Here is a 27554-nt window from a genome sequence, read left to right on the forward strand (position 1 = left end):
TTGGCCAAGAACCGCGCCTTTTCAAATTAAACTAACGTAATATGTTTCATTCATTTAATTCTCACTTAGAGAAAGCATGCCATAGAGGGGCCAATCAACTTTTTTACCGACACTAATCTGTCCGCGACATTTTTCAAACAATTGCAGATTTTTGTAAGTAAACATGTTTTTTCTGTAATTTAATAGATGGTGTACATACATGAATACATGCCATCCTACGTAAGTTCATACTATTAAACCGTGAAATATCTTGTTGGAAGTACGATTTTTTGGTAACGCCAGAGACAATTTTGGTAACGCAGGAGACGCCCAAAGTGTCGGTAAAATAGTTGATTGGCTCAGAGAAGAAAGACGGAATTATGAGTGCTTTCGCTCCTCGTGACTACTTTGACTGTTATATTGCTTTATTCTGTCTTAAAATAGGTCACTAGGTAATCTTCACACCTTTACTGGCTTATAAACAGACGCAATAGATAGTTTTTATGTTATAGTGGCAATGAACAAAAGCATCGGCGATGGTAAACATCGACCGGGAAGGTTCAAGTGCGTCTAAATAATTTGGTGAAACGAAGTAAAAATTTGTTATTTTTCTGAATGGAAATATAAAAAAATAAAAACCCAATATTTTTCTTAACTAAAAATTTGTAATACAATGCTACAGAATTAGATATACATTTTCTATCTTTAGTAATATTATATAAAAGAAAAATAATCTATTGTGAGATAAATGTGAATTAGTATGAATAGTTGCAACTTTTTCACGAATAAAATTATAATGTTAATGTTTATCTGATTATCATTCAAAAAACCGGCGGCAAAACCGTCGCGTAAATAATGCTTGAGTAAGATTCTACACCAGCGAGGGTTACCACAGCTTACCCCGCAAATGGAGGTGAGTTTAGTTGGCCGTGTATCCCTGTTCAATCTGGGCCCCGCGTGGCTCGAATATAAAGGTAATCTTTTGATTCGCACAGGCCGCACACCTTTTATATCAATTCAGGTATCAAAAACCTTCGGTCAGCTTAATGAGAGTGTTCTATGAAAAAGATAAGACCCAGTTGTTGACAAGGGTCGCTACGAAAAAGGAAAATTACTAAGGAGTGACCAGGGAGCCTTTATTTAATCTTGCACAGTAATTCTGTTAAACGCGAGGAGGGAATTTTTACGGTCTTATAAATTTCAGGCGGAGTTTACTTCATTATGTTCTAAGGTAGATTGGGCGGAACGAAGAGGGTTCATCAATCGGAAGTCGCCAACTTGTTATTTTATTTAAAAATGCGAGCCTTTTTACGCTTTTACCTCTACTAAATAAATGTTTTATAGCCAGAAGTAAAGACGAGAAAAAATAAAATTAACGCAAATTTAACTTGCAATTCTTGAAGCAAATAAACCAATTTTCCAAGTTAATTTTGATCCACTTTAATTGGTCAGATTGATTTGAAAAATGTACATATGTATATATGTTGATGGATGATAATGCGGGTCAGCAGAAAAAAAGCTCGTAGTAAAAATTAAATAAACAAAAATATGAGGAACCTAAATAACAAACAAATATGAAGTGAAGTTAAATAAAAACTTGTAAAAATGCACGCCTAGTAATCCGCGTAATAGTCTGAGTGAAACCCCTTAAGTTTTTGCAAACACTTGCACGACTCATACATAATGTAATTAGGTTACTACATATATATAACCATGCTTTGATCAACTTCTCTACAACTCGCTAGCCCAAACAAAACACTGACGAACATTCTACGTCGAAACCATAACCAACAACCACACTTCACATAGCAAATACAGAGTTAGGCTGCGTATCCATCAGAGATGTGCGATGTGTTTATACAGTGTGTTACCAGCCGCCAGGCTTTTTCAAGGGAGGTTAAAGTAATGTATTTCTGTAATTTAACCATGACATTAGTTTAATTAATAAAGTAAAATTCAGACTTTGTTAACTTTCTAACAAAATTATAATTGTCAGCAATGTACAGCAAAGTAAATTGAGAAAAGTAATAATCAAAGTACCTATCTGTCGGCTGTCATTTACACGTACTAGTCAGTTTACTTTGCTGTACATTGCTGACAGTTATAATTTTGTTAAAAAGTTACCAAAGTCTGAATTTAGGTTTATTAATTAATCTAGCGGCTTCCCCGGATGGAATTCGGTTATCGCATGTCACTCTCGGGCCCATGAACTATCTCTATGCCAAAAAATCACGTCGATCCGTCGCTCCGTTTCAACGTGAAATACGGACAAACATTCAAACACACACACTTTCGCATTTATAATATTAGTATGGATTAATGTCATAGTTAAGTAACAAAAATACGTTACTTTAACCGCTCTTAAAAAAGACCTTGCTGCCGGTAACACACTGCATAATAGAAAAGCTTTATACCTATCCTCGCTTCGCTGAGTTGTTTCCATGCCTTTCTATTGGCTCATGAATAACTCATTATTTGCAACACATTCTCGCACATCTCTGATGGAAACGCAGCCTTATTCAAGGAAACTCTTTACAAAGCTCGCATTGCCTCGCGTAGTTTCCTTAACGACCTGTTGCTATGAAGTCGCGATCCGAGGGACCCGAGAGAGCTTAATTCGTTACTCTTTTCCTCACCATTTTCTAAAACTTCTCGCTAAGGCGGTATGTAAGGCTGACGAGATTTTACGTATGGACATAAAAGCATTGAATAGTCAAAAAATTGATTTACAGGTCACCACAAAACCTTATTATAATGATGTTTATATTAAAAGCATTCATCATCATCATCATCATCTCAGACGTAGGGTGTCCACTGTAGGACATAGGCCTCCCCCATAGACCTCCAGTCGCTTCGGTTGGCAGCGGCCTGCATCCACCGTGAACCCGCGGATTTAACCAGGTCATCCGTCCATGTCGTTGGCAAAAAGCATTATTATAGAAAAATTTAGTGACCCAGGATTCAAAAAGGTTGACCATAAATTTTTCTTTACGTGATCTACCAAAATGTGTGCCGTGTTTCAGAATATTATTTAACAAGGCACTGGTTGTCTTATTTTTCACAATGAGTCATGTAGCTTGCATTAAATATGTTGTTGGGGAAAAAGATATATCTTGTAGAGTTACTTCACAGATTTTTCTCAACAGAGTTTTTTCCGAATAGGTGGTAGATTGACATTCATAATTAAGAGTGATTAACGAAAGTTAAAAAATATTTTGTCTTCAGCTTTTACGGTTTTTACTTTCCAGGTGTAGATAAGAACAGGAGCAGAAGTAAATAAATAATCTAAAAGCTCTACAAGACCCACAGAAATTTAATGCGGCGATCTTGTCTATGTAAATATACAGTTTTTTTTAAACCTTATTAATCTAAGCTATAAGCGCCGTCAAAAATTCTTCAATTAGTAACTGTATAGACAAAAATAAAGCTATCCGAGTGAATAAAGCACGTACATTCTATGATTAGTGATGTGCCCTATATAATTATTTTATCACGTGCCAAAACTGGCACGCGTGCCATCCGTTCTTCATCGCAGACTTGGGCACTAGGACATTACAATACTCTTTGGCACTAGGCTTGTGTATCGGTACTATTGAGCTCTAAAACTATTTAGGTCTTTACTTTTCCTGCAAACTGTAAATACCAAAATAATAGTGAGCATTAAATTTTATTGGGTTATTTAAAGGTTCACGTGTTGTATGTTTGTTTCGACGTTTCCTTTCCTTTGAAGGTTCATAGCAAAAACAACACCAAAAACAAAAGCAAACATTCGCAAAAACCTTACAAGCATTCATTAGAATAAAATTGAACGAAATATTTGAAACGCGTTAATGATCGAGGAAAATAAATTACGGGCGAAACAAAAAATCTTCATATTTTAACTTCCTGGTACCAGAATTAAGCGGCATTTTGTATGAATAAAACATTAGGTTTGAGAATAGCTTGCTTGTCACTCAGCTCATGCAAAATGAAAGAGACTGAAATTATTTTGTACGGAAAATCTTTTCTTGGAATAAGGTTTATAAAACCGTTTCTAGGCGTGTGCGGATACAAAGTCAATTAGATTAAACGCGTGACTTGGCTAAACATATCAACAAATTTAATGTGGGTACATGTAGTGCCACTAGAGTTAGTACGCGTACACAAGAACATGTCATGTAATGGAATTTGACGTTCACTCATTCATTTAATTCATTCTTCTTTTTTTCTTTTTTTCTTTTTTAACCAGCACTTCATGTAGCTGTGTGTGTAATCATTCACTTCAACTCTCGTGGCACTACCTAAACCCTTTATTAATTTTGATAATGCTAGAGTTCTTGGAATTTGTCAAGACCATAAAATTAATGATAATGAGAAATGTTATTACATTTCTGAGATTTTCTGTTTCGTTGGACTTTGGAACAATTCGATTGTACTTGTGTGCGATTTAAGCATGATAATACCAGGGAAAGCAATACCAAGAAACTGTTTGGAAAACAGATGTCAATTAAAGCAAAGTTAAATAATTAGATACCAATAACACCACACCCACCAACGAGACGGACGGATGACCTGGTTAAAGCCGCGGGTTCACGGTGGATGCAGGCCGCTGCCAACCGAAGCGACTGGAGGTCTGTGGGGGAGGCCTATGTCCAACAGTGGACGTCCTACGGCTGAGATGATGATGATGATGAAGATTTCACCATGGTACCTTAGTGATTCAACCTATATGCCCTCTCAAACAGATGTTCGTGAATACCTATTCTTTATCCTCATTTAGTTAATAGTAAACTTATTTTATTATCAAGAAAAGATATTGTTATGTTAGGGTCGTAGTTTCAACCTAACCTACTTGTGGTTGGTGCTGATGCTGATCACATCATGACATGAAGAAATAAGTACACTGAACAGATAATATTCGTTAAAAAATAATAATTACTAAACTTAATTACCGTTTGATATGTTCGTTGATTGACACTATGAATTTTGTTTTTGTGAAATATGTTTCATTCAAGTAAATAGTCGTTGAAACAATTAACGAGTTTCTTTGAATTTCCTATCTGCGAAACAAGAGAACACCGCATCCGATCATTTGCAATACGCCTCTTAGTACCGAACGTACTCAAAAGTAATCATCATCAATATGGTAATTCGGCCCAGGCACCGCTAAGTAGCCCGCGGATTGGGGTTGAATCAAAGCTTCGAGATGGGAGCCGAGCACTTGGCTGGCGGAGCGGTTCAACCACAATCAGGGTTTCTTTGGTACAGTTGAACTATTTGAAACTAGTTGAACTTTGAAACGTAATTCCTTTTTGAAACCAAATGCCTTATTATCTTCACGCACTCGGAGTCACCACTTCTTTCGGTCACACGGTATGGGATGAAGGTAGAAAAGAGATGGTGAATGCGATTGTAAGCAGCGAGAGCGATAGAAAATACGGCCGCAGGTTGTTTGAAAATTTACAAAACAATTACAGAAACTCTTTTTCCCACGCGAAGACATCGAGAGAAGTTTGTAAAAAAATACAATACAAAAAATTTCGTTAACTATTTTTCGATATATGTTTTGTTAGGATTTGATAAACTTAAAGAAAAGTTAAACCAGTTCTGTAATAGTTTTCTTTTTTAATTCGATGTACCTAACCTACCATGTTTTGAACTAAAACAATTTTATTTATACCAACTCGATCAAAAAGAAGATTTGAACATGTACGTCCGGAGATATGATGACCTAGAAACTTCAGGTGATAGATAAGATTAAAAAAAAACTATCAAATATTGGACTGAGACATTTAAGGTTCCTACTCTTCTCAATACGCCAATGAGTCACCTGAAGTTCATAAATGGTTATTCCGGGCAATCTGTATAAAAAAATAAATAGGTAATTTTTATTTTACGCTACTGCAAGGCGTTTTTTCAATAATAAAATAATTTGTAGACTCACTTATAATTATTAGGTACTACAATTTTTTTATCATGAATGAAATCGAAGGGATCCTCTTAATCTCATCTGTTATTTTTGATATCCGTTAACTTTAAAGGGACAATCTACATGTCAAATGAAGTTAATTTCTCTAAGACACCAGCAGGGCTACTACGAAACTCAAAACTCGAAGTTCGTGTCGTGCGGTCCCTCTGACACTTATATGTACTATTTAATACGAGAGCGAGAGGGACGGTTCGATACGAACTTCGAGTTTCGAGTTTCGTAGTAGCCCTGCAGTGGTCTAACTCTTACTGTTTAAAAGATAACCAAGTGTTAAGATAATTAATTATTAGCAATAAAACAGCGCAAAGGTCTTTAATTTATGTTTTTTTTTCAGTCTTATTTTTTTAATTCACACATATTTAGCAAAAGAAAGTTAAATATGTGGATTTTTTTGATGCCTCTTTTACGTGTCACGTCAATATCACTTATCAAGTTTGTTTATTTTACAATTTAAGAATTAATAATGAATGTGAAGCTATTATAATGCAAGAAAAAAAGATTTTTATTCTTGAAAAAAAAACTTTTTTTTTAAATTTTGCGAAAAAGTTAATTATCAGTTAGTTCATATCAATGAACTGTCGTCTGCCGAAGTTAACGGATATCAAAAAACACGGTGTATATATAGTAAGTACAACCATGGCTTACAGAGGCAAGGTTCCATTTAAGTATCGATTCAAAAGGCTCGACTTACAGAATCAATCGGGCTGATTGGGTAAAAGGTTTCAGGAAAATTGACCATTTTGAGAGGTGTGAGGTAAGTGATAGTAAATTTGACTATTTATGAGCACTACCTACAGAAGTAAGCTTGCCTTGGTTTGTTGGACGATTTTCTGGATGGATCTTAGAGTTTCATATTTTTCTTAAATAGACTCAAAGAATGAAGATAACAAAATATCGGCTAACACATCGAACCTCAGTTTAAAAACAGTAGAGGAGTAAAGATTCAGTGTTTTTTCAGTGTTTTTCGTCATTACCAATTTGGCAAGTATAATTGAACTTGTAAAAATTTCTTTTTTAAAACAAGCTTTTTTGCTGACTGTACTTTTCGTTGACTGTACTTGTATTGTCACCCAAACTATATTTGCATACCAAATTTCAAGTCGATGCCATTAACCGTTGAATTAAAGTTTCGCCCTGTGGAGACGATCCTGGCCGGATTACCAGGATGTCACTACCAGATTATTGTTTTGTTACGCAATTTACATAAGTACCAAATTTCAAGTCAATCCAACTACTGGAAGGTAGTCGAATTTAACTTGCAAGATTTGATTACAGACAGACAGACAGAGAGACAGACAACGAGACAGATAAAACTAAATAAATGCTTGTAAAAAAAATATGCTCAGGGTTAAATTTTTATGAAAACCAAAGACGATACCGATGCTAAATCTGGCGAGATCAAAATTCTTACGAATTTTCCACCCGTTGAGGTAATAAACGTGGGATGGTAATGTAATGATTACTTACGTTTAATCGAGCGGCCAACTGGCTTGAACCTACTATTCACCCAAAGGCTAAATTTGAAGGAAATTTTGCACATTCCATTCCCATATTTAATTAGCCATTTAAGTATAAAAAACATACGACTGAAGCTAAAAAGTATTACCTATAAAGCGGTAGCGGACTCATTCGCACTCTTTTAAAACATTTACATACATATAGTGTTGTGTTACATCTACTGTGTAGGTACTTTTGCATTTAGTAAAAAAGATTCCATTTCAGTGTCATTTACTATTCAAAATCACTCCAGCACTTGTAGCAATCATTACCAATGGAACCCTTTCATCGCCATCTCTTTATCCGACTTAATTTATATGTCAACAGCCAGATCTGAGGGCTTAGCGGCACTAAAATTGGCTGCCGTGTATGCAGGCAGCAGCGTATATCGGGAAACCAATTACACCCGCGACGTATTTATACGATGAAAGTTGGCTTTAAGCGTGATACTACTGATACGCGTGAGAAGATTTAAGTGCTGGAGCTAATACAAAATTAATACAAAAGCGTCTTTCGCAATGTAGATGGAAAACAAAACTATTTATTTCACATGTAATACCTAGGTACTATTTGTTTTGGGATCGTGCAAAGAGGATGGTGGGAGGAAGCGAAACGATCACACTACTCGCTACGGCTTAAAATGAAACCAATGGAGCTGGCATGAGCTGTCAGATTGTATGCTTTTGCAGTAAATATAGGTCATGGTGGACCATCACCATTGGTGGTGTGATGGATATGGTTTTGTTGTTATGAATTGTAAAAACACTAACAAGAATACCTAGTGACTGCAAATTCTAAAGATTTCCAAGAGTACCTGCAGTGGAAACAAGAACGACCAAATAAGTGACTAATTGCCATAAGAAGAAATACGTGGGTAATGGCAGGAAACCCAGCTTCCGTGACAAGAAAGTTAATTTTTAACTTAAAACAAGAATGTTAATGTAATTGCCAATATTATCGTAATCCAGAATTTTCTATTATAGTACCTAACTATAATGTTGAGATTTGTAACAGTTGTGAAAACATATGCCCAGTAAGCTTCCTACCATACATTTTCGTATTACGAAATAACTTACCTAATAAGGTAGGTCTGTACAATAATAGCACAGGAAAAATAGAATATTTTGGCGGCAAAATCAATGAAACTTTGTTTATAACTTTATCTTAGCACTAGAAATGAGGATCTGCTGAGTCCTACCAAAATTTAGACGTCCTACCCCCTCCCAGGGGTGGGGTATTGGCAGAGGGGCAACGCTTAAAAAATGTAAATTTTAGAAACTAGGCAAGTGGTCATTTTCTATGTATTTTTTTGCGCTGATTCAAACGAGACCATACTCCTACTTATGGAATCAATATTTTGCGAGATATTAAAGGGTTTTTGTTGAAAACACAGAACAGTCTAAAATCACTTACCTACCAACAATAGTTTCTTAAGATGTGGATGTGATGGTAATACTGATTGTTCTCAGTGATCCTGAGAACCCTATATTGTTGCTTAAACTCAAAATTGGTTGAGTTAAAAGAAAAATATTTTGTTATCTATGTTTTCAACAAAAACCCTTCATATGTCACAAAATATTGATCCTTTAAGTATAAGTATGGTCTCAATCGATTCAGCGCAAAAAAATAAATAGAAAATTACATCTCACTCGCCTAGTTTGTAAAAATTGCATTTTTTAAACGTTGGCCCCTGCCCATACCCCCTGGGAGGGGGTAGGACGCTTAAATTTTGCCAGGACTCGGCAGATCCTCATTTCTAGTGCCAAGATAAAAGTTATAAACAAAGTTTCATTGATGTACATGTTTTGCCACCAAACCCTTGTATTAATTAAGTCCTATTTTACCTGTGCTATAAGCACTCACCTCGCTCCCAAGACACCGACTCTATCGGGTACCCAGCCACCGGGCACTTGATGACTAAGTCACTCCCAGCCACCGCAGTGACTTTCGGCATTTCTCGTATGTACGGTAACCCGTACACATTGACCCTGGCAGCGTGGATAGCTTTTCCCGCCGAATTGGCCGCAACGCACGCGTACTCGCCGCCATCTTGTTCCGTCACTCTGCTCACGTTAAGATGGCTGACGACGTCGTCCTGCAGTGTTACGTGCTGGCCGACGACAAATCTGAACAAAATGTAAAAAAATAAGACAATGCTTTTGTTGGGTTTGCGTAAATTAGCAGGCAGACGAGTAATAAAACCACATTACAAGGCTCACTTAAGGTTACAGACGTATTCTGTGCCTAGCAGGTATCATTGATTTAGTACAAGGCAAAGAACTTATAATAAAAGTAATAGAAATGTCACAGGAGCTAAAAGCACGAGACGCCCGTATGTCTAAAAAGCCATAGACAATTATTTATTTTCCCAACAAAATCTACGATTTTAAATTTTTTACAAAAAAACTTTCAGCATTGATAACAGTAAAAAGTGGCGAATCGGTTCTCAAAGGAAATACAAACGATCGAACGAATTTCTGACGTGTTATTATAAGTTCTATGACAACGGCAGTAATCTCACTGAAAAAAAAAACATAAGGTAAGTTTTTTATTTTCACTATACACATCTGCGCAAACAGAGAAAAGCTAAATTGTTAATAATAAGTATAATAACATCAAACAAGTTAGGGAAACCTGTAAATCGTACCTTGAGTTGGTAGGTATGGGAAAGCCGTCAAGTAACCAAGTGAATTGGGGGGGAGGGTGGCCCATTGCCACACACTTGAGTGACACGCTCGGGCCCGGCTGTAGAGTCTGTTCTGAGAACCAGTACACGAGCTCTGGCTTCGATTCTGCAACAAAATTAACTCAACTATAAACTGGAGCTTTTGGTTCTAGTTCATTGATATGGTATCTGTATCTGTACGCATGGACCTCCGTTAAATCAGATTCAATAAACTGACTGGAGTATTTTCGCTGCTTAACAGTCCATTAATACTTATATTTTTATAAATAAAAATTAAACGCCGAAATGTATGTTCGCGCACAACTTCCGAACGACGGCACCGAATTGGATTTTTTTTTTGTTGTATTCCTTATTGTCAGGGCAAGGTATGTGCTAAACAAAATTTAGGAAAAATTGAATCGGGGGCGAAGCCGCGGGCAACAGCTAGTTTATTTTAAATGCGAAAGTAAGTATGTCTGTCTGTCTGTTACCTTTTCCACTTAAGCCGCTGAACCGATTTATATGAAATTTGGTATGGTTTAGGTTTTGAGACCCTGAAAAGGACAGGATAAATAGTATTATCCCGGAAAATGGCATAGTTCCGGCGGGAAAGCAATAAACGATGATGAGTTTTGGATTAAGAAAGAGGAGCAGGTACCTAAAGGCCACCATCTCTGACCCTGTTCCTACTTTTTTACATAAAACTGACCCGTGATTGACCCCTATCTCCAAAACAAAGTAGGAAATAAAAGACTTCATTGTTCTAGAAACTGCCAACAATTTATAAGTATTTACGAACGTACCTAAGCCTAGTCTCCGTATTTCCCTTGATGCCACTCTAGCAACATGAAGTTGAGAGGCGCGCTAGTTGAAAAAGGGAAATATACCCGTACAAGAGTAAACTCTTTATCAAATTTGCTCTCAGGTCAAACGCTTTGATTATAATCTTGACAATCCCGTATAAAATATACGAGTATGAAATCCTTTCAAGCATTTGCGAGTATTCCATTTGTGTTGTCGTATTTTCTTTAATAAACCATCGTCGCTTGATTTCATCCGGTAATCCATTTCTGGCTCTGCTCCTGGCTCCGGGCCCGGAATAGATTCCGTTTTAATTTTCATGTCGATTAAGCGGCATGAGGCGGTATTATGGGACAGGCCGGGTGCCCACAAATCCGGCTCGGCAGCTCGATGGCACGCCCCAGCATTTAGATTTGTATTTTTCTCGTCAAATTTTACAAAACACTGATTTAGAAAACAGAAGCACTGAATAAAAAAAAACCGGCCAAGTGCGAGTCGGATTTCCGCACGAAGGGTTCCGCACCATTATCTATACAACATTAGACATTACCAAAAAAAACTAATTTGTTGTATGGGAGCCACTTCAACATTTTTTTTTAAATAATTATTTATTTTTAAGGAGATTATACAACTAAAGATTTTGTGCATATTTCAAGCGTCTAATTACGAATCAAGAGATACAGCCCTGTGACAAACGGACGGACAGACAGACAGACAGCGGAGTCTCAGTACCTTTGAGAACCCTAAAAACAAAAGATCTCACATGCCTTTGTTTCTCTTAAACACTGCAACATATACTTACCGGAATAAACACTATTAAGTGTATATATTACATATTATTACCCTTGGTATTATATAGGTATTGAAAATGGAATGATTGTAGTCGAAATGGTCAACACTCACAAAAACTCTTTAAATTGTCAGTAAAAGGTCAAAATAAGGAATAATTGAATTAACTGCTTGCATTGTTTCTAAATTACGGAACTAACTCTAACAGATGAAGTTTCAGCGTAGTATCTATGAAAGTTAACTTCATTCTCCAAGAAAGGAGACTACAGAACAAAATAGGTTCAATAATATATGTTTTAGCATGTAAGTAGTTCGCTTTTGTTGTAAAACAGCTTTTTAAGACTTAAATTGGTACTCAAGTCAGTTAGGTACTCTTTTAATGGGAGCACGGAAATGGTATCTTTACATCAATTTTCCATCTTAAATATTTGGAGTGTAAATATTTAACGGTTTTAATTACTAGTATGTTTCTAGATTGTAAAACTTAGATGCTGGTTGCCAACTGCTGGTAGTACCTACGTATAAACCATCTCAGTCAGATACAATATGAAATCAATATTTTAATATTATTATCTTGAACAATCCCACGGGTGACATACAGTTATGAGAACGTTATTCGTAGTATACTCGTACTTAAGAGTTATTTTTTTTTTAGGTTCTCTATTTAAATTATTAATTATTATCTACTTATACAGAAAAATCGTGCTTAAATAAAACAGCCATTTCAAACCAGCCTTTTCGTTTTTCCGTTTAAATTAGACAATGGAAGTGGATTAAATTTATGTCATAGTTTCCCCAAGGGCCCTATGTGCCCGGGATTTGAAGTAAACGCAATAATACCGCCGGTCCCTTCATTAAAAGCTTACACGGAATTGAGACAGTTATTTTATAAAATTCACACGAGCGGCCCACATTCCAAGTGATTAACTATAATGACATTGTTAGTGTTATCATAATGTACTTTTTACAGGTTTGTGACATTGTTACTGTGGTTAATGGTTTGTGTGGCGCTGTTGTGGGGATTACAGGATACCCATGAGAGCAAGTGGGTGTTAACACTAATGGTATCAAATGTGTAAAGGCCAGTTAGATCTGAGGGTATATTGCGTATCGTTTCTGACACTCGCGATCCCACCCACCCGTAGGTACTAGGTTTAAAGATGTAAACATTTTGAATGATATTGTGAAAAGCATTTCATTTAAACAGTAATTCAAATCAATTTATTCAGATGTTTCTTGTGTAGGTACTTGTATATCGCTTGCGAATAAAATGATTCCCTATTTAGTTTAGTATATTTCTCTCAGGTAACAGCATACTTCACAAGACCAAACGGTGTCGTAATTGCCTACTGTTATTGTATATTTCTCAGTATTCCTAGTTACAATATTGATTGAGAACGTTTGGAACTGAACCGCTGTACTCGTAATTTGATTCGTTAAAAGATCGTGAACTATAATGCTTCGAAGCTTTCTACAGGCTACTTGCGTAGAGAACCTCTGTTTGCTTAATTAAAATTGCTTCTTAATCAAGTTAAACAAAACTTGAGATTTCAATCCTCTGAAACACAAGCCAGCTATATGACTTATAATACCGTCAGGGACTACACCATTATCTTCGGCGTATGTACGTATCACAGGTCTCCTCTCAGAATTTTCAGAGTTGTAATTCCCATTTGCTGGTTGATTTCTGACTGTTCGTAGAGTGAAAATTGTGTGTGGGATTGACAGCAAATATTTATTATGTACGGTCAAGGACTTTAATTCATGAGCCACTACGGAACCATTTCACAGTAAACGTCATAGTGACATCGCATTAATTAACAAGGAAAATCTTAATGACTTTTCCTTTGAAAAGGTTCTATGATGGCTCATGAATGTCCTTGACCGTACATACAAGAAATCGCACAAAAGGTTTCAAGCACTTCGATGTTAGAAATAAACTAACCAACCTATGTCTTGAAAAAATCCGTCATTTTATTTCAAAGTTCAATATCTCAAAAACAGCTAAATTGACGTTAATGAAAAATAGCTAAGACCACCACGAGGAAACTCGCTTTCATAAAAAAATACGCTTCAAAATTGGTCCGTCCGTTTGAGAGCTCCTATGCCATAGATAAACAGACATTGCCGTCAAACTTATAACATCCCTCTTTTTGCGTCGGGAGTAAAAAGCTTGGTCTCAAAAGGTTAACAAAACACGTACATAGGAAATGATAACATAACAAGAGCTCTAAAGCAGCTCAATTAAGTCTATGCCCCGCCAGCTGCTAATGTTTACTTAAACCGAAGTCAAACTTATAGTGGAGGTGTAGCCGTCTAGTCGGATCCGTGGCGGGAACAAATGAGGCTTGTTAACAGAAGGTCAACGGCTTGCATAATTTATTGAGAGCGGCCGTCTCGCGCACTCCCTCCCAGCACTTTATCTGGGCCAAATCGTACAGTTTTTCGCCGCCGTGATCATCGTCAGGAAAATTGTTTTATGCTTGGAGTTTGGGGTTGTATGCGTTTTTTGTATGGAAAGTGAAGACAAATTGTACGGGTTATTTCTAATACTGATCTGATTGAAATTCTGATAAATGTATATGGTTTGATTGATAAGTATCTATGGTAACTAAGGTAGGTACTTAAGGGAGCAAGTAAAACGTAAATAGTTATAAAAGGGTGCGTATAGTAAAGTGAGCTGTGAAAAAAAAATACTATATCGTAGAGATATAGGTACAACGTGTTACAAATAATCCGTAATATCAGGCTGCTTGGGATTGGGAGAAATGGAGGACATGGGGGAGACCTTTGCCCAGCAGTGGGACATCAATCCAGGCTAGACAAATAATCCGTAAAAATATAATAAAAATATTGTCAACCCTAATTAGCTCCTAGCTAAGATAATTATTACCAGCGCATTAACGCAAATAAACCAAAAAAGTTCTTCTAAGTTAGAAAGATTTCAGAGTCAAGAAAGTCGCTCTAACTAGCTCAAGATACGAGTATTAGTGCAATAGTTAAGTAAGCTTTAATATGTGACTAAGCTTTGTGACTCAAATTAATGCATGTACATAACTTTGAGACTCGTCGTGCAACAGTGACGTGCTTTCGGCTACATCATTTGCAAGGCTAAATTTCGGCCTGAGTTTGTAAAACGTTTGAGTTGTTTTGCACCAAAATTTTGTTAAAAAGCAAAGTTTTACCGTTCATCGACTTGAAACTAAACCCATTGCCTTTTTCAACCCTTCGAAATGCAAATGTACACAATAATGCACACAATTTGAGAGTACTTTTTATAACCCCCGACGCTTAAAGGGGGGTGTTATAGGTTTGAAGCCGATGTCTGTCTGTCTGTCTGTGGCATCGTAGCTTTCAAAAATATGAATGCATTTTATATGAATGCGAGTTTCCTTTTGCCACCACATGGTTCTTAGATATGTTTGTCAAAAATCGGTTCTGCTGTTTCTGACAGAGATATATTGAACTGTGAAATGACAATGTCGGGGAGTTTACAACTTTTCTGACTTGGTGAAGTTATTTTGAATGCAGAATTTGTAGGTTTAACCTTAAAGTTCTTTAAATTTTGACAAATTAAGGGTTCACGGAATTTTTATGGTGTAAAATGTTGTTTACGTCGTCGTAACTTACGAAGAGGAAAACCCAGAAAAAAGATTATATAGATAGATAGAGGACGTAAACGAATTTAATAGGGCCCGAGCCGAGCGTGCTATGAAAATAAATTGTTCAAAATTAGGTCAGTTTATTAATGCAAGTTTAGGGTTCAGTTAGGTTAGGTTAGAGTACATTTCTAATAGTTACAGTATTTAAAGCTCTTGGAAATCGGTACTTGTAATTTTTAATGTATTGTAACTCTTTATTGTACATAAAACATTTGAAAATTACAATTAACAAGAGAAAGAGATGTACAAAGGCGAACTTCTAGTTAACCTTTGAAGGATTGAAAGGACAGCAGAAACAAGAGTATTATACAATGGAAAGATAAAAGGACCGAAAAATTTAAATTTACCTAAACAATACATCAAAAATAAATAAATAAATACATACACGTACAAATACGAGTATATGGGTACACACTAATACAAAACAATAAATAAACAATAAACTAATACATATCAATATCAATAGACTACATATAAACTAAATATAAATAAACATACCTACGCATGCACAAAAAAACAGAGAACACATTTTATCTGTTTTTATATTATTTCTTAATGGTTTTTAGCATCTTTAGAGTTCGTACCTACGAGTATCTGGGCCAATCAACTTTTGAACCGACACTAATCTGTCCGCGACATTTTTCAAACAATTGCAGATTTTTGTAAGTAAACATGTTTTTTCTGTAATTTAATAGACGGTGTACTTACATGAATACATGCCATCCTACGTAAGTTCAACCTATTAAACCGTGAAATATCTTGTTGGAAGTACGATTTTTTGGTAACGCCAGAGACAATTTTGGTAAAGCAGGAGACGTCCAAAGTGTCGGTAAAATAGTTGATGGGCCCATCTACTCGAAGGGTGATAAACCCTATTACTGTCGCTTTGCTGCAATGTACAAATTCAATTCAAAATAAATAAATAAATTGTTATCAATGTTTTTAGTAACAACTACGCAAGTAATTATTTTCTGTATTCTTCTGGGGAAACGAACAACTAGGTTAATTTCAAGTACTCGCTCCCATAAAGAACTCTTAAATGCAATCTGTTCTAACATTGTGCAAGTAAATGCACAGTGAACAAGCCAGTTGTTGCAGGACAAATCGAATCTGATACGTTACAGTCGAAGAAATTGCTCGAATCGATCTAACAAACATTGGCTGCATAGAAAAGTGTAGTAAGAAAACTAAAAGGATAGCATATGAGTACGATATATATAGGACTAGGTACTCTAACGTCACCGCTCTGCTTATACTGAACCCTTGAAGAGCAGTGACACCAAATAGCTGGGGCGAATTAGTAATAAAACAAAGCAGCTTATATGCTTTCCCTGTGAAGGGATAACGAGCCTTATGCGCTCCAGATACGATCTTAATTGGAATTATCACTAGGTAGTATTTAGTGCGTCGGCTAGATGCCAGCCTGCGTCACTAAAGCTCTTTGTTTGAGTTGAAGAGCTGACTCTAATAGCTTGCAGCGAATCCGCGCTTAAAAATGGACTTTTAAATATTTTATGAAGAATCTGAGCAGGTAGAGGCCGTATAACGTCGAAAAGTATACAGGCGCATGTGATGGCGGGAAAATATAAGGCATCTATACATCTATAGGTACTATAAAGAATCTATAGATCCTATATTTTAATTTATTTTAACTATTTTGTAGTTAATTAGTATACAATAGAAAATAATAGTTTATTATTATTATTTACCAAGTACAAGATTACAAAAATGGTTAGCATTATCTCAAACTAAGCTGAACCTGTATCTTGGCACTCACTGAGTCAGGCTACAAATTAGATAAGTAGAACGTCCCGTATATTATATAGTGATATATAATGTGGTTGTAAATCAATGCCAAACGTCAATAGGTACAATAAAGAGCACTATCGAGCAAAATTTTATACATTTTCAAAGTAGTGATTTTACATAAGCGACATTTTCGAAACCTGTTAAGTTACAAGTATATGTAAATAAATCATAAGCGTTTCCGAAAAGAATTTATTTTTAAAAAACCTTACAGAGTTTCACAAAAGGTAACATTCTACCAGATGGCAGCCGTAATAATATATTCTTTATTCTTTGAAATATTCATTGATCTGACAGGGCTTTAATGTTATTGTAAAGCTTTCCCGGAAACAAACGAAGGCCTGCTTACAGACAACCGTTTCTGTTTTATGGTAGGTACTTTACTCATGTACGAGTATAACGAATCGCTTCATACAAAAATTGCTTTTAAACGATTACCGTCGCTCATGAACTAGTAAATAAGTGTTGCTGTGTCCAGTCTGCGCCCCCTCGTCATATTGCGACATTGTCATTCGTCCGTCCAAAGGAGTAAACTACTGGGAGGTACCTTTGTTGTTATTGTTTGCTATAACCCTGTTAGATATTTGTGGCCGAGCATAACTTAATAAAAGTTGGAACAGCGTCACACCACTCTTGAAAATACCTAAACAAAAGGTTCTCATAAAGTTTTCCACTTAAGCCCCGTGTCACAAGTTGATCCAAGTACCTACATAAACAATACCAGTCGGAGTTTTGGCAGTGACCTACGACCGTGGCTTGTTTTTGTTGTGGCCCCAATACACCTATACCTCTTCCTAACTGCCTATACCTATCTCTAAACTTATCTGCCCCAAAAAGAGAAACAAATTATAACTGTCACACAACAAACAATAAACAACACATTTGAGTAACAAAGTTGCGTTCTGGAAGTCATTATTGAACATCCATCATCGCGTCCTAATAATAAAAGTGTAGGTGGAAAATTAAGCTACTTTCAAAAACATAACAAGTAGGTAGATGTCATACCTACTACAATTTTTGTTTACTTTGGGCCTGACAGAGTGATCATTTTAGAGTTGCGAGCACAAAGCACGTATTGGAGTTGCCTTTAGATTCTCATACAGATAAAGAGATAATTTTTTTCTGTCTTGTGTTCGCGGACAATGAGATGAGCGCACACTTACACCACATGTCTCCATTCCTGGCAAAAATTGTTTTCTTGTATAAGCTCACAAGAGCACAAAGCATCGCGCGACTAAGAATTAACTAAAGCCCATGACTACTTTGGATCGCGCAAAGAAACTCCAAGCATAGCTCTTTCCATAGCTCGTCGCGTGACTCTGAGCCTCTCCAAGAGGCCAACAGTCGAGGACCACGTCTCAAAGCCTTAAGTTATCATCATCATTTTTCCGAATATATATTTTTTATTTTGCTTAAATTATTATTAATAACGGATTACATATTATTAGTGAGTGTAATATTAATACATGCACGATTGCAACAAACTGTTCGTCTAAAACAATTCAATAATTTTAATGTGTATATATCAAGCACTTTGACTCCCTCCTCATTTTGAAATTGCGTATCTCCATTCTAAGTTGATAGTAAGTTGTATTGTAACCAGAGATTGAGGAATTCGGCAGAGTTTGTGTCGTACGGTTGGCAAATTCTGAATTGTTTCCTAAAGTTACCAGTAAATGTAACCCTCCCCTATGTTTAAATTATGACGAACTATGTAGAGTTATAAGTTAATGTTGTTTAGTTGGGTTCATTATTAATTCTGGCAGTTGGTTCCTACAGAATAGTGACTAAGTATGTAAGAAAAAGCTTAAATGAAGAATAAGCGAATTACATGTAGGTAACAATAGAAATTAAAGGTTTTAACTAATACAAGGAGAATACAGTCTTCTTGTCTATTTTATCCAGCCTGCATGCAGGCGTGCAAATTATTGATACAACCGACTTAAAAGTTGTAATGATGATGGTAACCTATTCTGATGAAATGACAAGAATAAAAATAACATCAAGGGGTCTTGGAGACCGGATTTCTTCATTAGTTGGATCTGCTAAGTTATCACAAAATTAATCCAAGTAGTTTAGATTAGTTTATTGAGTATTCAGTGTAGGTATAATTACATGACAATAATACATACACATTTCATTCAATGTTTGTCCGAATACCCCTACATAGATTCAGCACCGGAAAAATTCAATCAAGATGATTATGTCTTTGATGTGAAAGACCTACCGATTCTGTTCTGTTCTACCTAGAATATAGAACATAAAAGAATTGAAATCGGAAGGCTAGAACGCAATATAAAATGTACCACTGGGCACATACTTACAGACCCGGGTCGGCAACAATGACCGGTCAGCAAGCAATCTACAATATCGCTTACACTTTGTCAACAGATATCACAAAATATTGAAAAATTTAATCGACGACATTTACGAATAGAACAGTTGACCTTAAACAACCATTGTCTGAAACCCTAATTAATTTCGTGATACCTCGTATAACTCGTTCCTAACGAGGAATACGATATAGTGTTGTGTGAACAAACGTAGCATAAAGTACATACCTCTAGTGCCAGTGAAATTCCAGTCAACGTCATGCGAATGAGCGCTGCGGGCGAAAGGCGCGCGGCGGGAACGGTTGGCGGGCGCCCGCGGTCGCTCGGACCCTGCAAACATGCTCTTGTAGAACAAACCTCAAGAATACTACGATTCAAGACAGCTTCCGCAAACATGAAGGCTAAACAGAGGTAAGCGGTTCTTATGCTCCGCTCCTTTGTGAATAGAGGATACGAAAAATGAACTTTTCCGTTCTCTGCTTCGTATTTACTTATGATAACATTTTAAAATGCTGTCCGCGTATGCTCTTTTGCGTTATTTGTAAAACGTTTTGAGAAATATCTCAAGTATAAAATATCAAAAGATAATTCTTTTGTTTCGGTCTCAGAAAAGGTTCAACTTATAAGCTTCAAGAAAGCTTTTGTAACAAGTTTAATTAACTATGACTAAAAGTATTCTTTCTTAAAAGCTGTTGTACAAGGTACATTTCTAGAAATAAGGCTTTCCTGGTATTACGTGTGGCAAACTTTTACTTGTGTTTTATTAAAAAACACTAAATTTGGTGTCCATTAAAAAACTGATAATTCGTCAGGATTTCTTCCGATTGGATATACTGTGGTAATATGATATATTTAAACTAGCTTTTGCTCGTGGCTTTAGAATTAGTATGTAGTTTAAAACTTTTTTGATCCCACGGGAACCATACATTAGGCCGGAATAAAAAGTATACTACTATTCTATAGTATAGGTACTATAGTCTATATGTTAATCCAGCAAAACTGCAAAACTTCATGCAAATCCGTTCAGTAGTTTTTGCGTGAAAGAGTAACAAACATCCAAACATCCATCCATATAAATTATTGCAATTTAATAATAAATGACAGGAATATTCTTTCAATAAAAATAGTAATATCTTTCGTTTCATCATCTGGCTACGCAAACTTTAATTTAATCGAAACATATTACCAACTCTTACCGTCGACTAAGCACTCCGCCACGCCGTACGCCTGATCGCGGCCGTTGCCGACGAAGCACTGGTAGAAACCCTGGTCATCCTTAACAGAACTCTTGATATGTATTCTTAGGCCGTCATCCGACAGCCGGACCCTCTCGTTAGTCTTCACAGTCCTCCCGTTGTGCACCCAGTACAGCTTCTCAATTGGATGCCCGGAGACTTTGCACTCGAAAATGATATCCGAGTTTATTTTTGTTCGTAAAGCCTCGGGCTTTATGCGGACGGAGATAGGTTCTGCAATATGAGAAATGATTTCCCCTTACTATGCACATTTGCGGCGTATAACGCAGAATAGTACTTTCTGAAGAGAAATTTTAAAATTTCCGGTCTTTTAGCTTGAACAAGGGGTTGTCTGCTACTGAAAATCAATTTATAGTATTACGATTACTTCATCACTTTTTTTATACAAGATCATGATAATTTATTGAACCAGGCGTTACTTTGCGGAGGTCCATATCAATGAAGTAAAATAATGACGCTGAAAAGAATGATGTTTAATTAAGTTCACACTCACTGATGTTGCTAGATATTCTAGGAATCCATCGTTATAATATGCAGCTACATTCAAAAGCTTTAGCATTTCAACTGTTGAATTTGGAGTTGGTCGGTTTCCCGATTAACGAACGTAATCAGCGAGCCCATGTATTTGCCACTGATGCAGTCAGTTAGATTGTATGTATTATGTGGATTAATGCGTTGCTTTTATACTGTTATTTTTACCAGAAAGAGATATACTGTTCGAAATCCAACTTAGGGCGTCCGCTGCGAGCGGGTGCACGCAGCGGGCGCCCGCGCGACGGGCTGTTTCGTTTATGTCATTTAATAGGGCAGCTCACCCGCCTCACGTAGCGCTGCTCTATTACATGACATGAAACAAGCGCCTTGCACCCGCTTAATCCAGACAATCGACTTGGGTATCTTGCACTGTCGAGCTAACTTTTAAGCTATATTTTTAGAATCCAAATCGGCTGACATAATTATTGAAAGTCAAAATGTAACGCTTGTCGTAATATTTTTTTTTCTGATATCCTGTCAATCGTTCAAAGGTTACTGGAAGAGATCCTTTTAAGGGGTATAAGTTCGCCTTTGTACATCATATTATCTTGTTGTTTGTTATTGCTTGTATCTTGTGTTTTTATGTACAATAAAGAGTTTACAATACAATACAATATATTGTTTCTCATATCATACTATTTTTTTCTCTGAATACATTAATATTTATAAAACAAACTTAACCTACAGTTTTCTTAAGGATGACCATTTCAAAATAATAAAAAAATACAGTTACAGCGGGCAAAAAATTATGTCTTACAAAAATTATGACTTGTGAAAATTTTGCGACTAAGGGGCTGTTTCACCACTCATTGATTAATTTTATTTGATTGATAAATGTGATGCCGCCTCCTTTTATTCGAACAAAACAAACAGAGACGGCATCACATTTATCCGTCAAATAAATTTTCACGACACTGCTCGAAAATGTGGCCATAGATAACCTAAATCCGGTACCCAAAACTCTCTATATATGTACATTTAACAGCTGACTCATTTATGGCTCGCAAAACACGACAACAATGTAACACATTACGAAAACAGGTCGTATCAATATATGTATTTCATAATACGATACGACTTTTTAAAATATAATTTCTGGATTTCATTCTTGGCGTGCTGAAATGACAATTGGATCAATCAAAAGTAATCTTCTGCTGCATGTGAAATTAAATTGATCACTGAGAATCCGTCATTCATGACTTTAATGAGGTGTTTTTTTTTTCTTAAACTCATAATATGCACAAAATGATTTAATTTTTTTAGGTATGAAAAAACACCACAGGACGAGGATGACATTTTGATTTTTTAAATATGTGGTTGGGTACTGGCCACTACGAACGGACTCGTTTAAAAAAATAATTATGTCGCAAAAGAAAAACTAAAATCGGTGACACTATTTACCAGCCCGGATAATATCGACCCGATTATTCGTGTGTACGTATGTGTCGTATTATCGAAGGCCTCCCCTTCGGGTCGGCCTTCAAACTACCTCTTTCATCTATTGCTTACTTTTCAGCCTCTACAACAATGTACTATTAATCAATGGATGGTGAAACAGGGGGTAAATCTGCACAGATTTTTTAAACTTTACTTTTACTGTTGATGCTGTAGCTGTAATGACCTGTTACAGTGAGCGTGAAGTGCACGGACTCGCCGCCCGCGGTGTTGTTCAGCCAGCAGACGAGCCGGCCGGCGTCCTCGCGCCGCGCGCCGCGCACGCTGAGCAGGCCGCCGTCGATGCGCGCGCGCGCCCACATCGCCGTCTGCTCGATCGGCGTCAGCTGGTCTCGGTGCTCCCGAAACCACCTGTGACGCATAGCATAATTTTAATTTAGTGTTTATGACTAATATACGGCCAGGTCAATTGTTGAGCCGACATGTGACAAAGCCATGTGCATTATAGCTGTTCGATCAGTTTGATCTGTCCCTTGTGGAGGAGGTGTAGGATGCACTTTTATTGCGAGCACAGATGTGCAGAATTCGATCTAGCTTTTCTGCAGACAATATTTTTTATTGACCATACTTGCATTGCCATGCAACTTACATATCACAAGTCAATCTGAAAAAGTAGGTAGGTATTTAGATGAAATTTAACTTCCAAGATATTATTACCGACACACACAGACACCAGGACAGGTTAAACCAAATAATTCTAATAACGCCAAAGGACGAAAATCCTCTTAGCATTATGTGGTGTTTCATTAATGTAGCCATTACCTACGTAGTCTAAAACCAAACACAAACTGTTATGAAACAAGATTGATTTTATATTCGTAAATAGGTAGGTACCTAACAAAACACCTCACAGATTTGTAGAAAACTTTCTAAAAGCTAATAAATAATTTAGATGGAATGGTGATCGCGAATACGGCCACTTAAACACTGAACACCAATATTCCGCTCGAAATAAACTATGATTTATGTTGTCAAGTTTTACCTGTTTTCTTTAGCAACTGCTGCCAGTAAACGAGAGAGTTTCAAGATGCTTCGATACGGGTAGCTAATCTGTGACCGACCTCGGTTGCAGTAGTACCGTATAAGAATCAACTTCAGTTGTGTGTTACGAATTGTTGAACGTATTTTTCCGTTTCGTAAAGAAGAATATTGAAAATCGGATTTTGTCACAGAATTATAGCGAAACAGCATTAGCTTGCAAGTTCGAATATTTATATACAGGGCTTTATATTATTTAGGAATATTTCAGTAGGTTACATTAGTTTGGCTAAATAAGCCTCAAAAGGTTTTTCATCCACCCAATTTTTGATTTATAGTGTACCTCGTCTTTATCGCAGCATGCTTTGAACATCGTTCAATGTATGAAAATGTAAGTCAACCGCATTAAAAACCTTGAAAACTTCAAATATCTGCTGAAATGTTTCGGAATAGTTCAAAGAGACCTTGTTTTAACTATATTTTAGTGAGTTTTCAACATTTTTCAGTATATTTTGCCTAAACTTTTACTACGGTAAAATTCTAAAGGGATTTTTGTTACCTTGTACTATTACTTATTCTGTGCTGTTACGTATTTAGTAACGTATTAACTGAAAGCAATTTCGTGTACAGGGGACTTAAACTTTGTCATTTTTCTTCGGGAATCTGCATAAAATTTATCACCAGACGATAAAGTCACGGGCAGAAGCTAGTATTATATATTACTTAAATAAAAGAACACTATTTCAACATTTAAAGGCAACTAACTCACGCGGAAATTTATTGACGTGCCGTGAACATTACTCGCAATAACACCAAGCCTCACATATCCAAACTTATACGAAGTTTGTGGAAATTGTGGAAAAGAAAGGACTGCAAGCGGGTACGCTTACGTTCGCCGAGTTAGGTACCAAGTCTTTTAGAAATAGTTTTGAAAGGAGTTGAAATGAGCGAGACATTTGCATTCTAAAAGATTTCCTCTCGGCAATGGTGGATTATGAAACTTTATGGCATGGCATGGCAACCAGGAATCTGCGATTGTGTCCAAGCGAATAGTTCGCCATGAGTATATTATATACTACATAAAATTTTACTATTTATTAAGTCGTATTCGAGCTGACAAGACTAACCTGAGGTTTGTAGAGATGTTAAACACGGATCTGAACATCGGTACTAGCTATGGGGGCGGTAGAAGTTAGCTTAGGTACATTAGGAATCCAAAAGCTATTTGACTGTGGAGGCATTTTACACCTACAATGAACGTAGATAGTAATCCAATTTCATTTAATTTTGTCATGATCGGTAGAGAGTTTACTTACTTTCTAAGATATTTTTTATTGCATAAATACATTGAAGAAGTAAAATTTGTACTCCTTAAATATAAATGAAACATAAAAACGGTTATATTAACTAAATACTTTCGATTTTGTCGGATAATACGCGTGAACTAGTGAGTCAGAAAGTGTTTTACACTTTGAAACTAAAGATTGCCATTATAATAACAGTGTTTTATTCTGTTTATTTGTTTAAACAGCATTAAAAAACGAAATATGTCCTCAACCCATTTATGTTATATTCAAAATAAGTATCACAGTTTTTAATTAAGAACAACGTCACAAAACTCCGGTATTTGTTTATTTCGTTTGCAAAGTCGGCTCTCGTCCCGGTAGACGTTCGAATGCTTTGAATTTGCTCGGCAAATTTAAACGCTGCTAAGTAACTAAGTTTTAATTTAACTGGTTTTTACGACAGCAATAAAATCGAAGTCTTAACGACCGTTTGTGAGGCTTGATGAATTACTTATTTGGTAGAGCTGTCGCGGCGTTTTGGCGGAGCTGAGGGAAAACTTTATTTAAAGGTACCTACTCTGCGACCACAGTTGCCGGAAAGCTATGTCTGTGCAAAAAATATGTGTATACACTCGTGTAAATTAATAAACGTGTTGATTACGATATTTCTATGTATTTACCTACCACCGAACAGGGATTGTTGAGCCACTTGCCTTGCTCATAATTTAGCCGTGTTATATAAGTTCTTAATAATTATTGTTATTAATACTCGTAAACCAGATTACCATTACAGGGCCATATTTCAAACAACGGGCAAGTTGCTCAACAATCCAGGTTCGTAATAGTATGACACCTCATACCATACGCGACAGTATCAACGGAGTAATTACTGATTTAGCATTTAATACTTCGGATACCTACATTACTTTATTTTTGAATTTTTATTTTTCATTCATCTAATCAAATAATGTACATAATTAGAACATTCCTGAGAAGAAACTGTACTTGGGGTTTCGATAATTGGATATTTATTTTAACTCTACCTACGTTTATATTATAATTTATTTAAATAGTTAGTTATTAATTACGATGTATCAAAACTTTTAGGCCCAGAATTAATTTACAAAGTTGAAGTAGACACTAAAATGAAAGAGTGAGATCATAAAAAAAGCCAAATTTAACTGTCGAACTACAAAGTGCTAAAATGAAGACTGTATAGGCAAAACTACAAGCGTTACATAACTAATTGTGATATGCTAAGTTAAAGACTAAGACAATAACTTAAGATTTACCCGAAGTTTGAATTTGAGTTTCCCTTCGAAACGTTTCAAGACAAATACAGCAAGTTGGGTTCTATGGATGCTTGCCCAGTAGGACGTATTCCCCCTAGGAAGTTACTGGACAAACTTCGACACATAAATATAAACAATGCTTTTGTACGTTGATGTAATTAAAAAAAAACTTTTTTTTGTAAAGACTAAGAACTCCGTTCGCGTACGTAGTACGTACTTACAAACTTTCACATTAATATTATTAGTGGGACTAGTAAGTACCTATAACCAGTAACTTTTGTGGCTCAGTTCATGTGCAGTTGACAATGAAACGTCTGGGTTATTCTTTTTTATTGGTCAGTCAAATTTTGTTCACCCGAGTCGTGGAGAAGCAATGTTTTTTTTTCTTGATATGTTGACGAACCTCCCAAAAGTAACGCCAGAATCAATTAATTATTAAGAATCCAAATATTTTCAATGAACTCACCCAAGAACAAACAGGTAACAGGCATTAGGTATCTCGCATAAATAATTCGACGCGCGAAACAGCCGTTAAAATTAGGTGTTGAACGATTTCATTATGAAAATCTATTTAAATTACCCCGGATTTGGTGGCAAGTGCCACGTAGGTACACGTAAATACATTTACGAGGGTATAATGCAATTTGGCGGGTTTGCGAGGCAAATTGCTCCTTGGCAGTTAAAACGAATCACGTACCCGGGGATTATAAAATTGCGGTGAAATCTCTACGCGGATCAAACCGGATTCGCGACGAAATAAAGCAGCCTGTACTTTATTACGTACGATACTAATAAAGGATAAATTTAAATTGAAATCATTCGCGCCACAGCCTCGTTATTGTCTGGGTAATAGCAAACAAAGTTTAATAATTACGCTCCCGGCAGTCAAGACAAAGTCTGAAACAAATAAAGAAGTTCTGCGCGCAACAATCTTACGGCTAGGACACGACTATTCGCGACTGGCGACTTGTTTATTAATATGCTCATCGTCAACGTTCTATTAGCCAAAAGATGTCCATTTATAAACAAGTGGGTCTTCCCAAAAGAGTTTCACATCGAACAGCCCGCATTTAACTGCTTACTGCGATCTTCACCAGGTTGTCGATCCATTTTGTTGGGGGCTTTCTCACGCTATTTGTTCATTTATTTTCTCGCATAATGCATTATAAAACGTTGTACGATACGAGTACATGTGTAGAATGTAGTCAATTCTCATGAGTGATGTTAAAATAAGAGCAAAGCTAGTTTTTAGA

General features: G+C 36.3%; 1 protein-coding gene across 6 annotated transcripts in view; it reads right to left on the reverse strand.

Moving 5' to 3' along the window:
* Dscam4 (Down syndrome cell adhesion molecule 4) overlaps nt 1-27554 on the reverse strand; it is a 93925-nt gene that overhangs the window by 30892 nt on the left and 35479 nt on the right. For all 6 annotated transcript variants that reach the window (XM_074097655.1, XM_074097650.1, XM_074097649.1 and 3 more), the window contains exons 6-10: nt 22912-23096; nt 20697-20969; nt 19729-19830; nt 10092-10236; nt 9308-9570 (exon numbers count right to left, since the gene is read on the reverse strand). In XM_074097655.1, coding sequence (XP_073953756.1) covers nt 9308-9570; nt 10092-10236; nt 19729-19830; nt 20697-20969; nt 22912-23096 — 968 coding nt within the window. The remainder of the gene's footprint in view (nt 1-9307; nt 9571-10091; nt 10237-19728; nt 19831-20696; nt 20970-22911; nt 23097-27554) is intronic.

This window comes from Choristoneura fumiferana, chromosome 14 (genome assembly GCF_025370935.1).
Source record: "Choristoneura fumiferana chromosome 14, NRCan_CFum_1, whole genome shotgun sequence".
Lineage (NCBI taxonomy): Eukaryota > Metazoa > Arthropoda > Insecta > Lepidoptera > Tortricidae > Choristoneura > Choristoneura fumiferana.